General features: G+C 45.2%; 1 protein-coding gene across 1 annotated transcript in view; it reads left to right on the top strand.

Annotated features, from left to right (window-relative positions):
• The first annotated feature begins 464 nt into the window (after nucleotides 1–464).
• Nucleotides 465–21,009, top strand: part of HS3ST4 (heparan sulfate-glucosamine 3-sulfotransferase 4) — a 63,518-nt gene continuing 42,973 nt past the window's right edge. The window contains exon 1 of the mRNA XM_037038575.1: nucleotides 465–1,198. Within this exon, the coding sequence (XP_036894470.1) occupies nucleotides 465–1,198 (734 nt within the window). The remainder of the gene's footprint in view (nucleotides 1,199–21,009) is intronic.

The raw sequence follows: 21,009 nt of genomic DNA, 5'->3' as shown, positions 1-21,009 counted from the left end.
GCGCGAGGCGCGCGCCCGGACCTCTACCTCCACTCGGCGCAGCTCTGGTCTCCCCGCAGAAAGTTAGCAGCGGGGATGGAACTCGGGGCCGCAACAGCGTGCATCGGCGGCAGAGGCTGAAACAGGACCCGCGGTCGAGCCGAGAAAAAGAGGCGCTGCAGGCAGAGCAGGTGCAGCCGGCGGGTCCGCGCGCCCCCCTCGGTCCCCTTGCCAGAGGCTGAGGGGGGGTGGTGGGGACCACCGGGACTCCGCGGACAGAGCAGGGAGGGGGGCCATGCGGCCGGGCTTCCCCGTGGCTCAGCGGGACAGCGGCCAGGGCCGGGGGCGCAGCGGCGTCGCTCCATGCAGCCCGGGCGGCTGGGCAGCAGTGGCAGCGGCGGCGGCGGCGGCGGTGGCGGGGGCGGCGGCTGAAACCATGTCCGGGCAGCGCTGGGGGCCGCCGCCGCCGCGAGCCGGGAGCCGCGATGGCCCGGTGGCCCGCACCTCCTCCGCCTCCGCCTCCACCTCTCGCCGCGCCGCCACCACCCGGCTCCTTGACTAAGGGGCCGCCAGCGCGGAAGCTGCTGTTTATGTGCACCTTGTCCCTGTCCGTCACCTACCTGTGCTACAGCTTCCTGGGCGGCTCGGGATCCCTGCAGTTCCCCCTGGCACTGCAGGAGCCGGCGGGCGCTGCCGCCGAGCCCCCGCGGAGCCCGCCGCCGCCCTCTCTGCCGCCTCCCCCCGTGCGCCTCGGCGCCCCCTCGCAGCCGCCCGCGCCGCCGCCGGACAACGCGAGCCTCCGGGAGCCGCCGGAGCCCCCAGAGCAGGCTGCCGCCCCCGGAGCCGACGGCTGGGGGCTGGCGAGCGGTGGCAGCGGCGGCGGCGGCGCCCGGGACGCCTGGCTCCGGCCCCCACAGGCCCCCAGCGAGATGACCACAGCTCAGAGCGCGTTACTGGAGAGGGAAGCGCAGGAGTCCAGCACCACGGACGAAGAGCTCGCAGGCCGTAGGGCGGCCAACGGGAGCAGCGAGCGGGATGGCGCCGCAAGCACCCCGGACTACGGGGAGAAGAAGCTGCCACAGGCGCTGATCATCGGTGTCAAGAAAGGGGGGACCCGCGCGCTGCTGGAGGCGATCCGCGTGCACCCGGACGTGCGGGCGGTGGGCGTAGAGCCGCACTTCTTCGACAGGAACTATGAGAAGGGGCTGGAGTGGTACAGGTAGGATCCCAGGCTCGGCTGGTGGGGAGACGCAGAGGGGAAGTCCAGGCGCCGTCCTGATGGTCCTGCGCTCCGCGAGGACTTCGAGGACCCCCGGAGGGGTTGCGTGGGGCGCGGCGGAGAGGTGGGGGCCCAGGTAGGAATCACTTTATTTAAAGGAGAGGGCAGCAGGTGGCAGCGAGCTCTGTCTGCTTGGGCTCCTCGTCCAGGTAGCTGCTTTCTGAATCTGCGCAGCTTCACGCCTGGGCGTCCCCTGCCCTCGTGCCTTCAGAGTGTTCCCCAACCCAGGCTCTTGAGAGGCTCTGGGCTTCTGTGTTTTGGGCATGCTGAGGAGTGACGCAGGACAGCGCTGCTGACTAAAGGACTTTGAGATGGCCGGGAATCTCTCAAAATTGCCCTCGAACTCATTGCTTGCCTGGATACCAACTTTAAGTATTTTCAGGTTAGAGCAAAGTGAACAGGGGACATTTAAAAAGATGGTGCTGGCAGGTTTGTACTTTCTAGTAGAGACTGAGGATGTTCCCCAGCTCCAGGACTTTCTGTCGCCCTGTGGCTCAGTGAACACTGGGCTGTCTTTGCTGCTGGAGTATTAATGTGGACATGGCAGTGGTGCCTTAAGAGTACTCAAGCCCTGCACCCGGGCCCTTTCGCAAGACTGGAGCTTCCTTCTCGCCAGATGTTTCTCTCCCTCCTGCCCCACCCTCTGCCAGCCGTGAGAGAAAGGGAGAGCAGGGGACTAGAAAGTTGGCGTAGGTAAAATGAATCATAACCCATCTTTCTTGCCAGCCATATCATTTAAAACAACACTGATGTGGATGCCCAAATGCAAACCTGCTTTGGTTTTTTCTTCCCCTCTTTCATTCTGTTTTATATCCCTTTGGGAAACGGATCTGGCTGGCTGGCCCCATCTCTGTTGCATCTCAGCAATTAATTGCAATTGTCAAACAGAAACACAGGCTTTCCTGTGTTAAAGTGATGTTATCATGTTAACAGAGCCAAGAGGTAAAATAAGGATTGTTTCCTAACAAGTGTTTTCCTGTTGAAGAGAAATGGGCTTCCTAAGTTTAAATTACATCCTGGGAAAGTTTTAGCTATAACTTCAGAAATATATAATAAATGTGTGCACTGTGATTGCTTTTCACCCTACTTTTTAAAATATGCCTTGTGCTTAGAAAGCTGGAGAGAAGTACACTTAAGCATGAACATTCCAGCACATTAAAAGGAAACAGCAGATGTGTCTGTTAAAGTCATGTCTGTTTCAACATGCAGAACTAATTGCAGTATTTTAGGTGGCTTCACACATCCCCTTCCTATCAAAATATGAAACAGCGAATGCCTAATCTAACTGGAAAATCAGTATTTAGAATATCGCAAGCCATGACTTCCAGTTTGCAATTACCATTAAAAAGGTGTTAGGGTGATTGAAGTAAACATAGCAAAGCACAGAAAAAGGGCATGCTGTCTGGGTAGGGTCTGGTTAATTGTTGGTCCTGGGAAGGTCCTGGCTTCTTCTGGGGGGAGCTTCGGTCTTAAGAGGGTAACTGGCTTTCCCCCCCACTTTTAATTTTAAAGCCGTGTATCTTGTGAGAAGCGCTGTTGGGAAGAGGAAGGCATAAAGATCAGATCTTTCCAAAATGTGTTTGGGTAGCTTTGCAGCAGCTGGAAGTAGAAGCGGGTGTTTAATTGAGATGACTTGAAATAAAGTTGATGGTTAATGGAGGGTGTGGTGGAATGTGTGTCCAGAAGTCCCACGATAGGGTCTGGAGGATGTTTTGACCAAAAGGAGAGATGATGCCTGGTTTTTGGGTGTTTGTTTACATTAGGCTGCACAAGAAGATACATAAACTACCTGGCTGTCAGGACTTGGCTGTGGAAGGTACCTCAGCACTGTGGTATTTGGGGCTCAGCGTCAGCATTTGGTAGTAGCTACCCTTAGAGATGTTATACTGTAGAGATGTGGATGGAAATTGAGGACCGTGTGGTGTCTCTGTGTCCTCAGCCCCTGGCCCAGGCTCTCACCAGTGGTGGGTCCGTACACGGCTTAGCCGTGGGACTGGAAGTGCTCTAGAAGACTCTATAAGATACAGAGTGAATCGCAGCCAATGATGCCTGGTTGTTGAGAGGACTTCCAGAGAGCCCTCACACCCACAGGGGCCACGTGTGCTGGGACGACTTGGTCATCTCTCTCGCCTTACTAGGGATAGCAGTGCTTTGAGGGTACCTGTGGGAGTTACCTTAGCTCTGTTACAGGCTCCTGTTTCTCTGTTCCGTGAAAGAAGAGGGCATGACATCCTCACTGTATTGTAGAGAGGGAGCAGTGGCATTGATTCAGACCAGGAACGGAGACCCTTGATTTTGGTTCCCTGGTGTGACTCCATCTTTTCCGCCTCTGGACGGAAATGGTTCCACTTGCTCCCCAAACTCCATGTATCCTGTCTGGCATCTTACTCTTCTATGTGCCCCATTCAATTCAAGGGTTTGATTCTCCCTTCCACTTATTTTTTTTTCTTTTCAATGTGTTTCCCAATGGTCTACTAATTCTGCAAGTGTTTCTGAGGTTTGTGTTTTCTGCAAGAGGGGGAGAAAGAAGATGGGGGCTGCTCTCTGCAGAGCTGGTCTGGGCTTTCCTCATATCCAGCTAAGCAGCCCTAGCAGCTTTATTCTGTATCACTCCATTTGTGTGTAAATCCGTGTTTTGCTTTCTCCTGTGCTGTTGATCTAATGTGATTTTAAAACATTTGGGATTAGAACATGTGCATTAGATTTTCAGGCCGAGATAGTCTCCTGGATTAGGTGTTTGTGTTATAGCTGCAGAGAAGCAAGCCTCTGTTTGTGGACCAACCCAGGCCAGCGGTTAATAAGGAGGCTTGGGGGTATATATTACACCCTCTCCTCCCCTCCCACTCCCACCCCCGCCACAATAAAAGGGCAAAGCTACAATGCACTTTTCAATAAAAGCTGCCTCTGTGTGGGCAGAGGCCTTAACCCCCTCTAAGGGAGGGGACCTTGGGGCAGGCCTGTCATGGTAGAACTCAGCAAAGTGACAGAGGCGGCTGGAGCTGTTGCCTCCCTTGTGGTTCAGACTGTAGAGTGACCATGACCACCTTGCTTTTTGAAACTACTCAGCCCCAGGACGATGGAAAGTGATCCTCCATGGTTTCAAGTTGTCTTTACTGCATAGAGTTAAGACACACGTCACACTGCCTTGGGGAAGATGACTCAGGAGACAGTTTAGGTAGTCACCGTCATACTCCCTGGAGGAAAGTGGCCAACAGCGTTCTTCGTACCTGGGTATCCTGAGAGATGGAAGAAGGACAAGGGACTTGCATTTATTGAATGCCTGTCATTGTGGTGGTTGGTGTTTTATAAACATGCGATCACATTTGAGTGTCATGAGGAGGCTGTGAGCATAACGGCAATTCTCCTCTTTCACAGGTAGCTCCCGAGGTGAAAACTTGCTCAGGGTTTCTCAGCTAGTCCAGGGTGAGCTGACCAAGTCTATCCCATTGCAGAGTTTCTTCCCCTGCCCCACACTGCTGCACATAACACACTAGAAAGGTCATCTTCTTCCTATATTCTTGCATTCAACAAACATATATTAATATTTACCATGTGTCTAGTACTGTTTCAGGTTCCCTGGATAAAGTGGTGAGCAAGAGTGATGAAGCACCTGTTCTGGAACTGACATTTCAGCAGTGGGTGGGTTAGGAGAGACAGCAAACCAACAGTCTTTCTTTTTACCTTTTTCATGTGGCTACTAGAAACATTTAAAGTTGCACTTACTACTCACATTTCATTTCCACTGAGCAGGGCTCCTGTAGAGCAGTGGTTTTAAACTGTGAACATGTACAGATCGTCTGGGGGATGTTGTTAACATGCAGATTCTGATTCAGTAGGTTTGGGGAGGGACCTCACATCATGTGTTTCTAACGTCCCACGTGATAATGGTACTGATGGTTCCTGGGCCTCACTTTGAGCAGCAGGGGCTTAGAGAGTGACTGGTGCACACATGTGTTATTGTACTTTAAATCAAATGATCAAGGAGCTCTTCTCTGTGATGGTGATAGAAATGAAGTGAGGGAGTGAGGTCCTCCCATGTGAAGATCTGGGTACAGAGGTTTTCAAGTGAGGGAACAGCAAGTACAAAGGTCCTGAGGTGCAAATAAGCCTTGAGGACCTCCAAAGTGTTCTTTTACTATTTCCAAAGCACAGCATTTGTAGCAGAACCAAACTTCGTTCAAAATCTGGCTTTGTCACTTACTAGTTGATGATCTTGATTGGGTAACTGATTTAATATCACTAAGCTTTAGTTTGTTTGTCTGACTGTAATTTCTTCCTTGCAGGATTGTTTGGAGGAATAAAGGAAATAATGCAAGTGAATATATTTTTCTAAACAAAGAATGAGTGTGCTACAACAGAAACCCAAATGGGCCCAGACTGGGTTTTCCCATTTCCCAAATCACATTGGTCTCCTATGCTTTTCTTTCTGTCATGCTGCTGTAATTCTGGCTGAAATGCCTCTTTATTGGGTATGCTTTGGGGAACATTGGCTTTGCCATCTCTATCTGCTTAACCTTTTAAACCAGGGGTCACTGAGGGCTCACAGGGATCCTCCAAATGAGTGGAGTGAACCAGCTGGAAGAAACGGTAGTGTATACATTCTATCTGAAGGGGTGGCCACCCCTTGCTTCGGCTTCTCTTGTCCATGCTCAGGTGTTGCATCAGGGTTACCGGCTCTCCCACTCGGTAAGAGGAAGTGGACATTAGATTTTAATGTGAAATCTGGTTTTTAATGTTGGCAGCAGAATGAAGTTTCTTAAAAGTATCGTGTAGGCCAACCATGTTAGGCAAACAGAATCCATCTCTGGGCACTGGCAGCTGGCTGCCAGTTGGCAGTCACTGCTTTAAGCCCATTTCAGAAAGTAGTGGGCATACCTAGCCCCTTTGCAGCAGCCGGAATTGTTGCTTACATGTGCTAATTTAGTTTAGACTTTTCCCCTTTTCCCCCCATCTTGCAACAGCATGGGGAAAATACCTCCCGGATATTTTGCAACAACGAAAGAGGCTGTATATAAACAGGACAATTGAAGCAGAAAAAGACACTTCATAAATACACTTCCCATTTGTTCTTAATAAACATTTTCTAGAATGTGATACAAATTCTCAGTTGTTCACTTACTAATCAAGAGTGCCCATATTTGGTCCATATAGATAAATTGTGCTTATAAATAATAGATTCCGGTCAGAGTTTAAAAAATTGGGTTCTAGGTTTTACTTTGCCACATACTAGCTCTGCTGGACATCAGGTTACTTAATTAACATTTGTCTCTTTCATCTTTGTTTTTTTAAAATTTTATTTATTTATCTTTAGAGGGGAAGGGAAGGAGAAAAGGAGAGAAATATCAATGTATGGTTGCCTCTTGTGCGCCCCCCACTGGGAACTGGCCTGCAACCCAGGCATGTGCCCTGACTGGGAATCGAACCGCAATCATGTGGTTCGCAGGCCCGCGCTCAGTCCACTGAGCCACACCAGCCAGGGCTCATCTTTTTATTTTAGGTGACGAGGCAGCGTTGTCTCCGTAGGACCTGCCCGTTCATTCACCAAAATACTTTGATTCTAGAACCAATTTCTGTGTTACTCAGAGGAAGAAAATGGTAGAGTAGGAACACCACTGTTGGGAGCATGTTTCTGTGTCTTTGATTCAGAATCCACTCATCCTCATTGTTTGACAGTGGACAAGTTACTTAATGCCACCAAACCTCAATCTCTTTATTTGCCTAATGGGCTCCATATTACTTCCAAGGGATTAAGTGAGGATGAAATAAAATGGCATTCAAAGGGCCCACACAGGGTTTGTGGTATAGCCGATTCCCCTTTTCCCTTCTTTCCTCTCTCTCTCCCCCAGTTTCCCTTTTTTTCTTTGCTTTTCTTCTTCGTTTTCCTTCAATTTCTTCCTTTTATCTCATCAGTCCTGAAGGTCCCAAAGAGAAAGCTGTAATGCATTTTTCATTTGAATAGTCTTTTATTTCAAGATTATGTCTGAATGAGGGATTTCAAACCCTGAAGCAGCTCTTAAGTAGCTCTCCAGAGAATAATCAAAACTGGATTCCAGAATTTGGTCTCTTGTAACTTGAGCAGGAGGAGGAGAAGCGTCTGATTTCGTGAAGCTAGGTTCTCCAGGATGGGGAGGAGTTGTGGAAGGGGCACGCTGACATCTCCTCAAGTCCGTAGGAGAAGTCAGTGCTGTTTGCATAGGACAGCGTGCGCCTGCCCTCCCTTTTCTGCAGAGTGGAAGCATTTGCCAGTGCAGGACTGTTTGGGAAGACCCCCATGAAACCCCTATCTTGAGATTTGGCTGCTTTCACTGGTGTTCTCCTGCCATCATAACAGTAATTTATTTTTATTTTCACTTTTAAATCAAGTCAGGAGAGAGGCCTCGAGACTTTAGGGGGAATGGATGATTGCTAGGGCTCTATGTCAGAAAGTTGTAGATGTTTTGGTTTATCATGATGGTGATGGTGCCTCTGGAACTGATTGAACCATCAACCTGTTACAGTAATCTCTTGATTCCACTGATTTCTGTGGGTTAGCAAGGACCTCTGTAACTGTCTCGGTAATTTTAATCTGAAATTATAATTCACTGATGGAACCTTTCAGCCCATCTTGCCATTAGTTAAAAGCAGGTGGTTGATTTTTTTAAACACTTATTAGGACTGCTTTCATTTAAGTTTTTTTGACTTTTACTTGAGGATATAAAGCATATTATAAACAGAAAAAGTAATTTATTGGCTTATGTACTTAGGAAGTCTAGGGGGTAATTGGCTTCAGAATGAAAGCTGAATCCAGGAGCTGAATGACGCCATTAGGTCCCCCTCTCTGTCCCTTCTTTGTCGTGTTGGTGTCTACCTCACTTCATTCTCAGATAGGTCGTCTCACCACATTTTAGGCAAACTGGTAAGCAGAACCCTAGACAAACATATTTTAAGTTTATTGATTATTTTGGAAATAATTTTCCACAAGAGCTTCTGTAAGCAATTCCTGAAGATGTCTTTGGCGCCAGTTGGGTTGTGCGCCCATTCCTAAAGCAGTCACGCAGCACCGAAGTCAGTCCTGGCAGTGCAGGCCCTCCTTGGTTCAGGGTGGTGGCAGGAGTAGGGAAGCAGAGTGCGTCCCATTGATTCCATAAGGAATAGAGTCCCACAGAAATTGAGGTGGGGGTCAATGAAACCTCATTTTCGTTAATCATATGCAGAGCCATTCTGGGACAGGCACAAGATCTCTCTGAGAATTTTAACAGAGGAAGAGGGACAGTGGGTTAATTTGGGAGAATCAGTGCCTTTATTTTAATCATGTACTTATTCATTCGTTGAACATGTATCGATTTTTAACTGTGTGCTGGGCCAGACATGAATCAGTCATGTCCAGTGACCTGAAAGAGCTCATGGGGCAAGGAAATGGATGAATAATTGATTACAAGGTCAGAAAAGTCCTGACAAAGTAGGATTTACTCCAGAAATAGAAGGATGGTTTAATCTTAGAAAAATCTAATAATTTGATTTATTCTTAATATGGGTGAATGAGAAAAATTTTAGGATTTGTTTAATGGATGCTAAAAAGACATCTGATCAAATTAAACATCTATTCCTGATTTTTAGCACAAATTCCTGATAAAATAGGATCATTCCCAAACCCAGCATCACGTGTAGTGGTGTAATACTAGAAACACTCCCACACTTCAGAACAAGACCAAATGCCCGTGGTTGTCACTGCTATTTACTACTATTTACTGCTGTTTGCTCAGAAATTAATAAATAATACAGTTAGATGTGGGAAAAAAAGAAAGTGGGGAGTAGAGTTATCACCATTTGCTAGTAAGTTAATCTCTCTTTGGAAAACCTAAATAACCAATGACCTCTATTAGGAGCAGTAAGAGGATTTATTAAGGTGACTGGCAAGGAAATTATGCAAAATCTATAGTTTTATGATATGCCTACACCAGCAGTTTTGAAAATATGTAATGAGAGAAAATATTCTATTTATAGAATCACCAAAGAGACAAAATAACTAGGAATATATTTAGCAAAAATTGCAAGGGATCTTGCAATAAAGGATCTATAAGAATAAAATTTCAGTACTTTACTCAGGGGCATTCACATAGAGGAGTAAATGGAGAAACATCTCTTTCTCTAGGATAGCATTTCCTTCTTTCCACCTTTCTGTCCTCCCCTTCTCTTTAGCCCTTTTTACTGGAGTTCTTTGCTGCTAGATTGAGATCCATGTGGTGTGCTTGAGAGTGGTCTGCAAATATTGTTTATGTGAGTGTGGCCAAAGTGCTGGGCTTCATTTATATGATTCCTTTACTTTCCACACTTTGTCTGACTGGGGAAAGGATAGTAAGACAACTGTTACTATTTAGATTAAAAAAACAGTTTTACAAATCCTTGGTGGGGTGGTTATATCCTGAATTTAGGGGTGGTAGGACTGTGCCCAGACAGGTGTGGATTAACAGTTGAGTTGGTGAAAGTTAGTAAATTTAGATGCACTTCTGTAGTTACAAAGCAAAAAACAAACCAGGGACAAGCAATGGTTATTTTTAATGCACCACAAAGGCAAATATTTAGACCTGAAAGAATAATAGTATCAGTATGGCAACAGTATTGGCCTGGCAACAGTAGTAGTGGTGACAACAGTAGCAATGGTGTCACAGTAGCGGTGGTAACCGTAACTGTGGTAGTAACAATGGTGGTGGGAAGAGTAGCTGGGGTAACAGTAGCAGCAGTAGTAAGAGTGGGGGCAGCAGGATGGTGGTAAACACACATTGCACTTGCATGTGCCAGGCTCTGTTCCAAGCAGTGGATTCATTCAGTCTTTACAATAACCTGGTGAGACAGGTACTGTTTTGCCCAGGTGTTACTGGTGAGGGAACTGAGGCACAGGACAGTCAAAATGTGGAGTTGGGATTCAAACTACAAGTGTTTGACGCCAAACATACAGCATGTCCTTTTACTTGTCACAGGGGTCTTTCACACCATGGAGGTGTCTTCTGGACTTATGGGAATTAATGTCAGTCATTAAGCAGTTTTACTGTCCAGGAGCTTTGGGTCCCTGTGTGCAGACTGATTGGCATGCCCACAGCATAGGCTCATTAAGGGTGGGAGGGTCTTGTCCCAACATAGAAGTGGCTTCCTTTCTGTTCTGGGACCAAGTTCATCCCCACATTAGGGCCTTTTAATTCTCTGTTGTATCCTCCCGGGATACTCTGTCCCCTGATTCCGAAGCTGAAGGTGTCTCCTTATCTAACCTTCAGATGACTGTTTACATTTCAGCTCCTCAGAAAGAAATGTCTCTGCTTCCTAATTTAAAGAACTTTCTCCACATCTGAGCTTTTTCTGATGCTTGGTTTTCTTCGCAGTGTGTACTGCTCTCCAACATCATCCTGATTGTATGTCTCTCTCTCACTAGAAAGTAAATTACATAGGAGCAGGGGTCTTTTCCATTTTCTTTGTTGCCAATGTCCAAAACAGTATTTGGCACACAATAGACACTCAATAATGGTAATTTATTAATCACTAATTATGAAACAATGAATGAAAGGCAGGCCTTATATGTACTAAGTTGTCTTCCAGAAACTTCTGAAAAGAAGTAACACATTTTTTGGTAACTCTGGCTGATGATTGTTCTAAGTTCTATCTCATACTAGTTCTGCAAGATTATTTTGGGTGTAAGATAGACTCACTCAACTCCCTCAAACAAGCTGTGTGGGCTAGACATTCTTCCTAAAAGGGCCCTATAACACATGGCATTGTCTCAGTTGGTCTGCACAGAAGCCTGATAAAGTTGATACCTTGTTATCCCATTGTAACCAATAAAGAGAATGAGATCTCAGAACGCAGCAGTCCCAGGGTCACACAGCAGGCTGTTGAGAGCCGGGTTTTTTTTTTCAGTGTAACATGTGGCTTTGGATTTTGGCCTTTGTTGCTATCACCACCAAAGTTTTAGGAGAACTTGGGTTATTCCTGGTAGATTGTTATGCTCCACAATCAGTTGGGATTTTGTTTCTTTAAGTGCATTATTAAAACTGCATAATCATCATTTAATAGTCAAACCATTACACTGAGGCCCTACGCTTGACTTGTTACTCCAAGGTGTACGAACACTGTCCCCTGTGCCTCCAGGTTAAGCCTTCTGTGAGGGGTTGGAGGTGTGGGGAGCGAAGGAAACATTTGAGTCAAACTGCCAGAGCGCCTCTGTCATAGGACACTTTGGTTGTTTGGAGCTTTGTGGTATTTTGAAAAATAAAGCTAAACCTGGAACCGGAAATTAAGGATCTGAGTCTGAGTTCTGTGTCTACCTTGCTTTGTGTGCATAGGTGCATATGTAGCCTCTGAGCCCTTGTTTTCTCATCTCTACAATGGGAAAACAGCTTCTAATAACTCTGCAGTGATTTTGCAAGGATAGGGTAATAGTGATGTGCTAGGATCTGCTTTGCCTGCACGTGTCAGTTGTTACTAATCCATGCACGTTTCCATGAATCCCCCCGGTAATTGCTTTTCTGGAATGTTGCACTCCAGGGAGTACCTGAAATACAGGACAAGCACTCTTATCATAAAGTTAGATTAAGAAGTTTAATTTACAGAAACATTATAGGCCATGGATATCAAACCTTGTGAGGGCAGACTGCATAAACATGCCCAGGATTCCCGGAGCACCGCTGTTGCTTTAACTCCTCTCCTTGACTCAGCTGCAGGCCACATTTGCTGTTTAGGATCACCCTGCAGTTGAGAAGCTTTGGAGTGACCAGAAGAGTCTCATTTTGTTCTCTTTTGACCTGTCATTCCTTTCCTCTGGCACACCTTGCCCACGTTTCCCAGGTTGGCATATTTATGTCCCACCTCTGGATGCCTGACTCGCCTCCTTTCTAAACTATGGAAGGCAGCGAAATGCCCCCTGAACCACCCAGGTAACCTGTCCTAATCTCCAGAACCTATGAATATGCTTTGTTATGTGGCAAAGGGAGACTGAGGTTCAGTTGCAGATGGAACTATGATGGCTAACAGAGAACCTTGAAATGGGAGATAGTCCTGGATTATCTGGATAGGCCTGGTGTAATCACCGGGTCCTTTTACGTGAAAGAGGGAATCAGGAGAACTAGAATCTGAGGGATGGCAGCATGAGAGGGGCTCAGCCTGCTGTTGCCGGCTTTGAAGATAGCGGAAGGGGCCAGGAGCCAAGAATTCAGACAGCTTCTAGAAGCTAGGAAAGGAAAGGGAATTGTTCCTCCTTAGAGCCTCTAGAAGGAAGGCAGCCCTGCTGATACTGGTGTTGGCCTCTGGAGACCCTTCTAGACTTCTGACCTCCAGAGCTGTGAAGCCAGTCAGTGGTGGCCATTTGTGACAATAACAATACACTCTCCTCAGACACTTCTAGCAGTCAATCTCTTGGGGTTTTTTCTTCCTTTTGCCCTTTCTCTGTTTCTGGAAAATAGCACCTCTGAGACTTATAAGGTCTCTTGCCAAACAGCAACATAGTTGTAAATGTCCACCATTTGCAGATGACACCACACTAGTTAGAGTAAAAACCAAACTTCTGCCACCAAGAGACCCAACTTAGAGCAGCTTCAATAAGATAGATGGTTTCTCTCCTACGTAATGAAGTCCACATTTAACATTCGTAGTGCTGCATGGTGACCAAATGCTCAGAGGGACCCAAGCCAAAAACAGTGTGTTCAGGTGCACAGGTGTGTGTGTTGGAATAGCGGTCCTGTGTGAATACTCAGCCAGTCTAGACTGGGTGGGGGGAGGGGAGGTGGGGAGGGAACTGGGAGAGTGGGGCTCCAGAAGGTCCTTCAGAGACTCAAGTTCTAGTCTTTCCATCTTGTTGCCGCACCATCTTCCAGGGAGCTTGTTAGAAATGCAGAAAATCACACCCCATCCCACATTTTTGAAGCAGACTTGACATTTTAAGAAGATCTTTGGGTATTTCTTGTGCACGAAGGTTGAGAAACTTGGCCTTAGAGCAAGCTTATTCAACTTCAGCACCATTGGCATTCTGGGCCAGGATGGGCTTTGTCGTGGGGGGCTGTCCTGGGCATTGGAGAGCATCTCTGGTCTCTCTGCCCTGAAGGTGTTAGGAATTTGGTCCTCACCGAATATTACAGCCAAAAATGTCTCCAGACATTGCCACATGTCCCCTAGGGCAACGTCACCTCTGGTTGAGAACCTCCCCCTGCCTTACAGGTGTTTCTCCTTTGCACGATGTACATCCCAGCAGCAGGACTACAGTAAGGGCAGAAGTCCAGGAAGAAATATATGCAAGCAAGGCAGAAGTATATATTTCTGCAAAGCAGAAAACTTCTGCTTTCATTTTGTCAGGGAGGTTTTGTGGTGTGGCTTGTTCAGCTGCAGTGGAGTCTGGGGAACATTCTGAGTGTCTCTGTGCCCAAGAAGAAGGGGAGAAAAAGTTGGGGGACAGTTGGCTGTCTACTAAAGTAGTAATGCAAGGATGTGGTCATACTGTATCTCCTTTTATTCTCCTCTTTCAAGAAGTTAATCAGTTGGAGGGTGAACTAAATTGAGAAGGATGTGTGTGTGTGTGTGTGTGTATATGAAATATATATATATATATATATATATATATATATATATATATATAATAGAATGTAGAACATAGAACTAGTTTAGAAGAGTACAGTATATTTTAGACCACATAAAATTTACTTGGGTCACTAATGGTGTATTTTGACATCAAGAGTTTGCATCTTATAAACTTCAGTCATGAAGTTACTCTTGCAATTTTTTCTTTTACCTATAGATGTACTTGCCTATACAAGGGAGGGCCCAAAAACCTGAAATTACCTTCTAGAGGGCAGGCACCTGTAGTAGACTTTCCCCCACTTGGTAAGTATTGTAGGAACCCATCTGTATCAGTTTAGCAGCTCATGTTGTGAAGAACTGCATTGGGCTTCAGTGAATTTATGTTTGAAGACTCTTTCAGCGCATTTTCCCATTTCGTGATGGGTGATTTATGAGTGCATCTGCCCACACTGCACTGAGTGTTCAGCAGTTTTTGACCAAAAATGGCATGACCCCCATGCCCTACTCTCCTTATTCACCTTATCTCTCCCCAAGCAATGTTGTTTTTTGTTTCCCTGGATGAAAAACTCCTTAAAGGGAAACATTTTGCCTATGTGGGAGAGGTGAAACAAAAAAGAAAAAATCAGAACCGCCCTGGCTGGTGCAGCTCAGTGGATTGAGCATGGGCTGTTAACCAGAGGGCTGTAGTTCAATTCGCAGCCGGGGCATATGCCTGGGTTTCGGGCCAGGTCCCCAGTGGGGGCCATGTGAGAGGCAACCACATGTTGATGTTTCTCTCCCACTCTTTCTCCTTCTCTTTCCCTCTTTCTAGAAAAAAAATAAGAAGAAGAAATAAAATATTTTAAAAAATCAGAATCACTAAAAGGCATCAAAATTGATGAGTTCAAAAACCATTTTGAACCTGTAAGTGGAACCTAATCAACAAAACAAATAAGCAAGCAAAATATAACCAGAGACACTGAAATAAAGAACAAAGACAGTAACCAGAGGGGAGGGGGGAGAGGGATAATGGGGGAAAATAAGGGAAGGTCCATCAGGGAGCATGTATAGAGGACCCATGGACAAAGCCAAAGGGGGTAGGTTCGAGGGTGGGAGTCAGGGATGAGTGGGGTGGGGAGCCAAGTGGGGTGAAAATGGAGATAACTGTACTTGAACAACAATTTTTAAAAAAAGAAAAGTGTTTTTGAGCAGTGGAAAAAATGTCTTGATAGGTATATTACATCAAATAGAGAGTTCTTTGAAGGTGACTGAAGTTTAAACATATAAGAATAAATACATACTTTTTTATAAATAAATTCTGTTTTTGGGTCCCCCCTCATATTGTTTTTACATGAAAAATAATAGTTTTATTTAATGATTTTAAAGACTTTATTATTACTCTAAGTGTGGTTATGAGATGGAGATACACATACATATGTACATATCTGTGTATATGTATCGTACATATCTATGTGTGTGTGATCTGTATCTATGTATCTCCATGTCTCTATGTCTCAGTCTTGCTCTGTATCTGTCTGTCTGGCACCACCTGCTGTGCCACCCTCATGGTCGTCCAGGCTGCTCCAGTAGACTTCTGCTCTTATTCATGCTGACACTCTTGGCCCTCTGTAATCAGCTCTTCACACAGTCACTGGAGTAAGTGATCCCTTTAAAGCAACCCATATTGTGCTTCTACTTTAAATTTTCCAATGGCTTCTTGTCAGCCTATAAATAAATTTTTGTTTTGGCCATGGTCTACAGGGCCCTATGGGGTCTGATGCCTGCCCACCTTTCTAGACACATTTATTTGCTGCCTTCTTTTTGCTCCTCTGCTTGAGCTACACTGGTGTCTTCTCTCTACCCAAGAAGCCAAATATGACTGTGCCTCAGGGCCTTTGCACTTGTTGCTCCCCCCACCTGCAATGCTTTTTGCTTAGATAATTGCATGGCTTGCATCCTCCTTTCAATTCAAGCCTCTGTTTAACCATGTCCTCCTTGGTATGGCCTTTTCTTGTACCACCTGGACTGACCTTGTCCACTTCTAATAGTAAGAGCTCCATTCACTAGAAATTGTTGCAGGTTGCTATTAACATTTGCCCACATTCCATAGTTGCTTCAACTTCATCCAAATTAAGAACTAGGTGTTTTAATTTCCTGGTTATTAATTCTCCCATTGTGGTGGGAAGGTCTTGTTTTGATCTGGTGCCACCAAATGACCTTGATGTTACTGGGGGTCACTTGAAACAAATTTATGGAATGCTCAACTATCCCTGTTATTTAAGCACACTGCCACTAGGTGGTGGTGAGGTGACACAAGCTGAGTCCAAAGTAGGTCGTTTTCTGAGATGTACCACGTGACTGGCTTCTGGCTCCTTCAGCCAGGGGTAATCCTGCATATTTGCCCCTGTACCACAGGAGGCTTTATAAAGGATTTGCTTTCAGTAAATAATAAATAGACTTCATGATAGATGTTTAAAGCATGTTTAAAACAAACTCTTTTTTAAAAAAAGATTTTATTTATTTTTTTAGACAGTGGGGAAGAGAGGGAGAAAGAGAAGGAGAGAAACATCGATGTGTGGTTGCCTCTCACATGCCCCTTACTGGGGGCCTGACCCACAACCCAGGCATGTGCCCTGACTGGGAATTGAACCAGTGACCTTTGGTTTGCAGGCTGGTGTTCAGTCCACTGAGCCACACCAGCTATGGCAGGATTGTGTTTCTTATCAATCTCTTTATCTCTCATACACCAAGAAGAAGAAATTGTCTGATGTCATAACATATTAGAGCACCTTTAAAGAAAGATTTTCCTGTTGGTTGGAAACTTGGATTTAGCTGTGAAATTCTATTGGCTACAATTCTTCTGGTTAAAACACACAAGTTAAAGGTAAAATTTGAACCAAGCATGATCCAGAAAGGAACTGAATGGCTTATTTATTCAATGCAATGTGTGTATTCAAACACGCATTGAGAAGTTCTGGATGATGGGGGCAGCCTAATTAGGGCTTAAACAATGTCACCAGATTTCTTATTTTTGGAGCCTGCTGCCTCTGAGGCAGTTGGTTAATTTCTTAAAACCCATGCCCCGTGGTTGTCAGTGGGTGCCAGTCCACTTCTCTTGTCCCAAATGCAGTAGGGAAAGTACACCATTTCTGTCCCAGATATCTCAGCTGAAGTGTCATTGGGGCACACTGTTTCCTTGGGGGCCCATGCACATCCAGCAGCCAGTCCTGGTTGCCAGAGGGGGTGTGAGCTTGAGGCACCCCACCCCTGGAGCAGAGGTGGAGTCCGTGCTCCTCAGGCACAGAGGATGCAATTTGGGCATTTTCCCAAAGCAGACGCACACAGGGTATGGTTATCAAAGCCAGGAAGCTGGGAAGTGGGTGCTGCTGCCAAAACAACAGATGCCTGTTTCGAGTCTTGTCTGTTCAGATGTAATCTTTCACTGAAGCACAGATGAAAGAAACACATATTGAGAATGCCACTGGCTCCTGTGGCTGTAGGAGATCTGGGTGCCCCCTGCCTCACTGCCCAGAAAGGAAGAAAGGGAAGGGGGAGGGAAAGGAAAGATGGAGAGGGGGAAGGGACACAAAGGACACTTGTTTGGTCTCTGCACCCAAGATGTGTTAAATACTGAAAAAATATTCTAAGGAACCTGCCTCCTGAAATCATCATTTATTTATTTAGACTGTTTTCTATTTCTATCACATCCTGAGCAATCCCTGGAAACTGCCTGTGAACATTTAAAGGGATTGCATATCTTAGTAGAGAATTCTTCAGCTAGTGAGTGAAAGGTTTTATCCCATTAAGTCTTTCTGTTCCATGCACTTCAAGGAGAGAGGGAAGAATGCACTGGCATTTCATTCTTAGCATAACAATCGGCAGCTTGGGATTTCTAGAACAGCCTGATTCTGTGTCATTTTTCTCCATTTAAGGGAAGGCCTGCAAAAGAGGCTTACATGTGACTTAATTTTTATGCTTTTGGAAGAATTTATATGAAAATAAATCCAAATTTCTGAAACTTTTTTGGTCATATTTAGTGCCTTGGTGTAAACATAGGTATCCTGTGTTATGGTGTTTTCTTCATGTGTGTATGTGCAAATTGTATGTTGAAATTTCTTTGTGAAGGTCCCACAGCAGGCAGAGTTTGGGCTTATAAAGCCCTGGTGTCCATCCCATTTTCCGTGTGACCTTAGGCCTTCTTCAGGCTCCAGCTCCAGCCATCCCTGACACTTGTCCCCCCTGTGCTGTGGGGTCCCTCCCCCTTTACCTGTGCACTGGGAATCAACTTCCTCCATTCCCCCTGAAAAGAAAACCCCAGGCCTTTTCCTCTTTAAGACTTTGCCTGCTGGAGAAGAAAGATGGAGGAAGCAGGAGTTGTACCAAAAATACTTTTTGTTGGTCATCCAGTGTCCATTAGGTCCATATATATGAATGGTTCTTTTGAGTTCTCTTCCAGATTTCTTGTGACTTTTTTAAGATTCTCAAGATTTCCTCAAAAGTCTTATTTCAGAAAAAGGCAAAATTTAATAACCAATAGATTATGCAAGAAGTTAACTTTCATGATTTCTGCTTTCCAGCAGTTGCGCTTTTGCATATTACAAATTCTTGGTAACAGTAGCTAACTTCCTTTACTTACATGATTAAAAGGAAACCCCAGTGTGTCCTGTTCCTCCTGTCTCACTTAATCCTCACAGCACCTCTGCTGAGTTAGTGCACTGTCTTTTTGTGAAAACTGAGGCATAAGGAGTTGCAGAATGGTACTGAAAGATCCACAGGTCATTACCAATGCAACTTGGGTTTGAACAGGGGCACTTAGGGTGCATTGTTTTGGCCACAGTCTTGTGCTACTTGTCAGTGAGAGAAGATGCTGGGATCTTGTTCCATCTAGTGTCCAGAGTCCAGCTGTCTGTTGTGCCATCTGCAGACAGAGCTGTGATTGTCTGGGAGCCACTTCTGCAGCCAAATCTCACTTCTGCATCTTAGAAAATAGCTCTGCTACAGAATTTTGAGGCTGCTTGGAAAATAAACCTGCATATTTAGTGCTATGAAAGGCTGTTGATAATGTCTGCCTACCAGAGTTGGGTGCAGAGGTCTCAGCACTTGGGTTGACTTCAGAGTCCTATCGATTTTCGAGCCCTGCTGTGCACTGGTTGCTTCAGAGACGCAGTGACTCAGCTGCGCCTTCTCCAAGTGGGGCAGCTGAGGTCTGAGAGTTGCTCTGGGCTGTACATTTTTTAAAACAGAAAGGGAGAGAAAACCCCTCCAAGCGTAGGCTGTTTCAAGGAAGTGTGAGGGTTAGAAAGCATCTCCTCTGACCTGCTGCCTTGTCTGTGGGCCATCTCTGTGTGGAGGGCTGGTAGCAGAGATGGTGTTTTGCTCTGTCATGGCTGCTCTCCTGTTCCTCATGAGGAATCCCCCTTCCTCCCAAGGTTGACGGCTGCCTTTGGAAAAGTGTTTTCATGGACAGAGAGCTTTGGTAAAACTTTGGTAATAATGTACATCTCTCTCTTGTTACAAAGCTCTGTGACACAGACATTCCTGGTCTTTCTAAAGTCGGTGCAGGGTACCTGACATGGAGGCACAGAGCTCCCGAAACCCAATCCTCCACAAGCCTGGCTCTGTCTGTTCCCTGCTCTGCCTATACACCTGTCCAGAAGGTGGGCTATGCCCTTCTTCACACCTGTGCAGGGCGGCATGGCACATCGATTGATGCTTGTTGTTTGTTCTAAGAACTTTGAAGTGTACCCTCTTCCCAAACAGTCCTCCTAACAACCCCATGTGAGAGACTCTTCCCTTTTTAAACATAGTCCAATTTGTTTTTCTTTTATTGTTGTAAAAAACACGAAATATAAAAATTTACCATCCTAACCAGTGTTAAGTATACCATTAGTTCAGTAGTGTTAAGTACATTTGCACTGCTGGAAAACAGACTTCATCTTCTAAATCTGATTCTATATCCATTGCACTTTATTTTCCTTAAAAATAAATCAGTCTTTCTATAGCACCAAGAGAAAGACTGTTCTTGCCTCCATTTTATACATCAGGAAACTGAGGCAGGGAAAGTCAGATAACTTGCCCAAGGTCACTTTGATCCTGGGAAGAGTTGGGGTGAAGCCCAGAACCTCACTGTCAGATTCTGTACTTCAGCACAGAGTTATGTTTCAGTCTTCTGATCCGCCCAACCCTTGGAATACAGTAGGATTCCACTTAAATTATTATCATTTAAGTCATCTGTATTCAGTAAAGACAATTAGAAAATACTGAAAGCATTAAAAATTCAGTCACCTAAGGGTGGTTGTTACTAATAATTTAGTGTCACCTGTTCCACAATTATTTTCAATAACTACAAAGTGTGTATTCATATAGTTTTTTCAAAAATATGTATTTAAAAGTAACTTGTTTTTTATCACCTAAAAGTGTAACATGAACATCTTCCTATGCCTAAAATATACTTTTGTAACATAATTTCAATATTTTTATGAGTGTAAAAAGTAATATAGACAATGGGCTACCCCAGAGGTTAGGGCATAACCACAAACAAATTGCAGAAATAAATTGCAGATAAATACTTAGACAAGAGATATCACAAAGAATAATCACAGTAATAATAAGAAAATGATAAAGAACATCAGAAGGCATTGTGGGTATATCTTAATAATGGTGGGATAGAATTATCCTTTCAAATTAAGATTTAAAACAAAATGACAACCCCGAATCCACAAGGGAAAGCTTGATGGATTTACATATAGAAAATGTAAAATTCATGTACAGGAGGACACTGATCAACAGAGGGCATTAGCCAGCTTTGGGCTGCCAAAGCAGAGTACCACACCTGAAGGCCCCAGTGACAGAGGTTTATTCTCAGAACTCAGGAGACTTGAAGTCCCAGATCACGGTGTGCACAGGGTTGGTTTCTTTTTTTTAAAGATTTATTTTTTTTAATTTATTTAATTATTTTTCAAGTACAGTTTTCTTTCTTTTTTTAAAATAATTTTTTAAATTTATTTCTTGTTCAAGTACAGCTTTCTGTCATATATTCCCAGCCCTGCTCGCCCCCCACCCCGTGCTCCCCACCTCCCTCCCATTTCCACCCCCCACCCTTAGTTATTGTCCATGTGTCCTTTATACTTGTTCATGTGAGTCCATCCCCTTTTCCCCTATGATTCTCTCCCCTCTCCCCTCTGGACCCTGTCAGCCTGTTCCGTATTTGAGTGTCATTGGTCATATTTTGCTTGTTT

Source organism: Sturnira hondurensis, unplaced genomic scaffold (assembly GCF_014824575.4).
Source record: "Sturnira hondurensis isolate 20B ecotype Veracruz unplaced genomic scaffold, ASM1482457v3 Scaffold0024591, whole genome shotgun sequence".
In the NCBI taxonomy this organism is placed as follows: domain Eukaryota; kingdom Metazoa; phylum Chordata; class Mammalia; order Chiroptera; family Phyllostomidae; genus Sturnira; species Sturnira hondurensis.
This window is presented reverse-complemented; position numbering and strand designations above follow the sequence as displayed.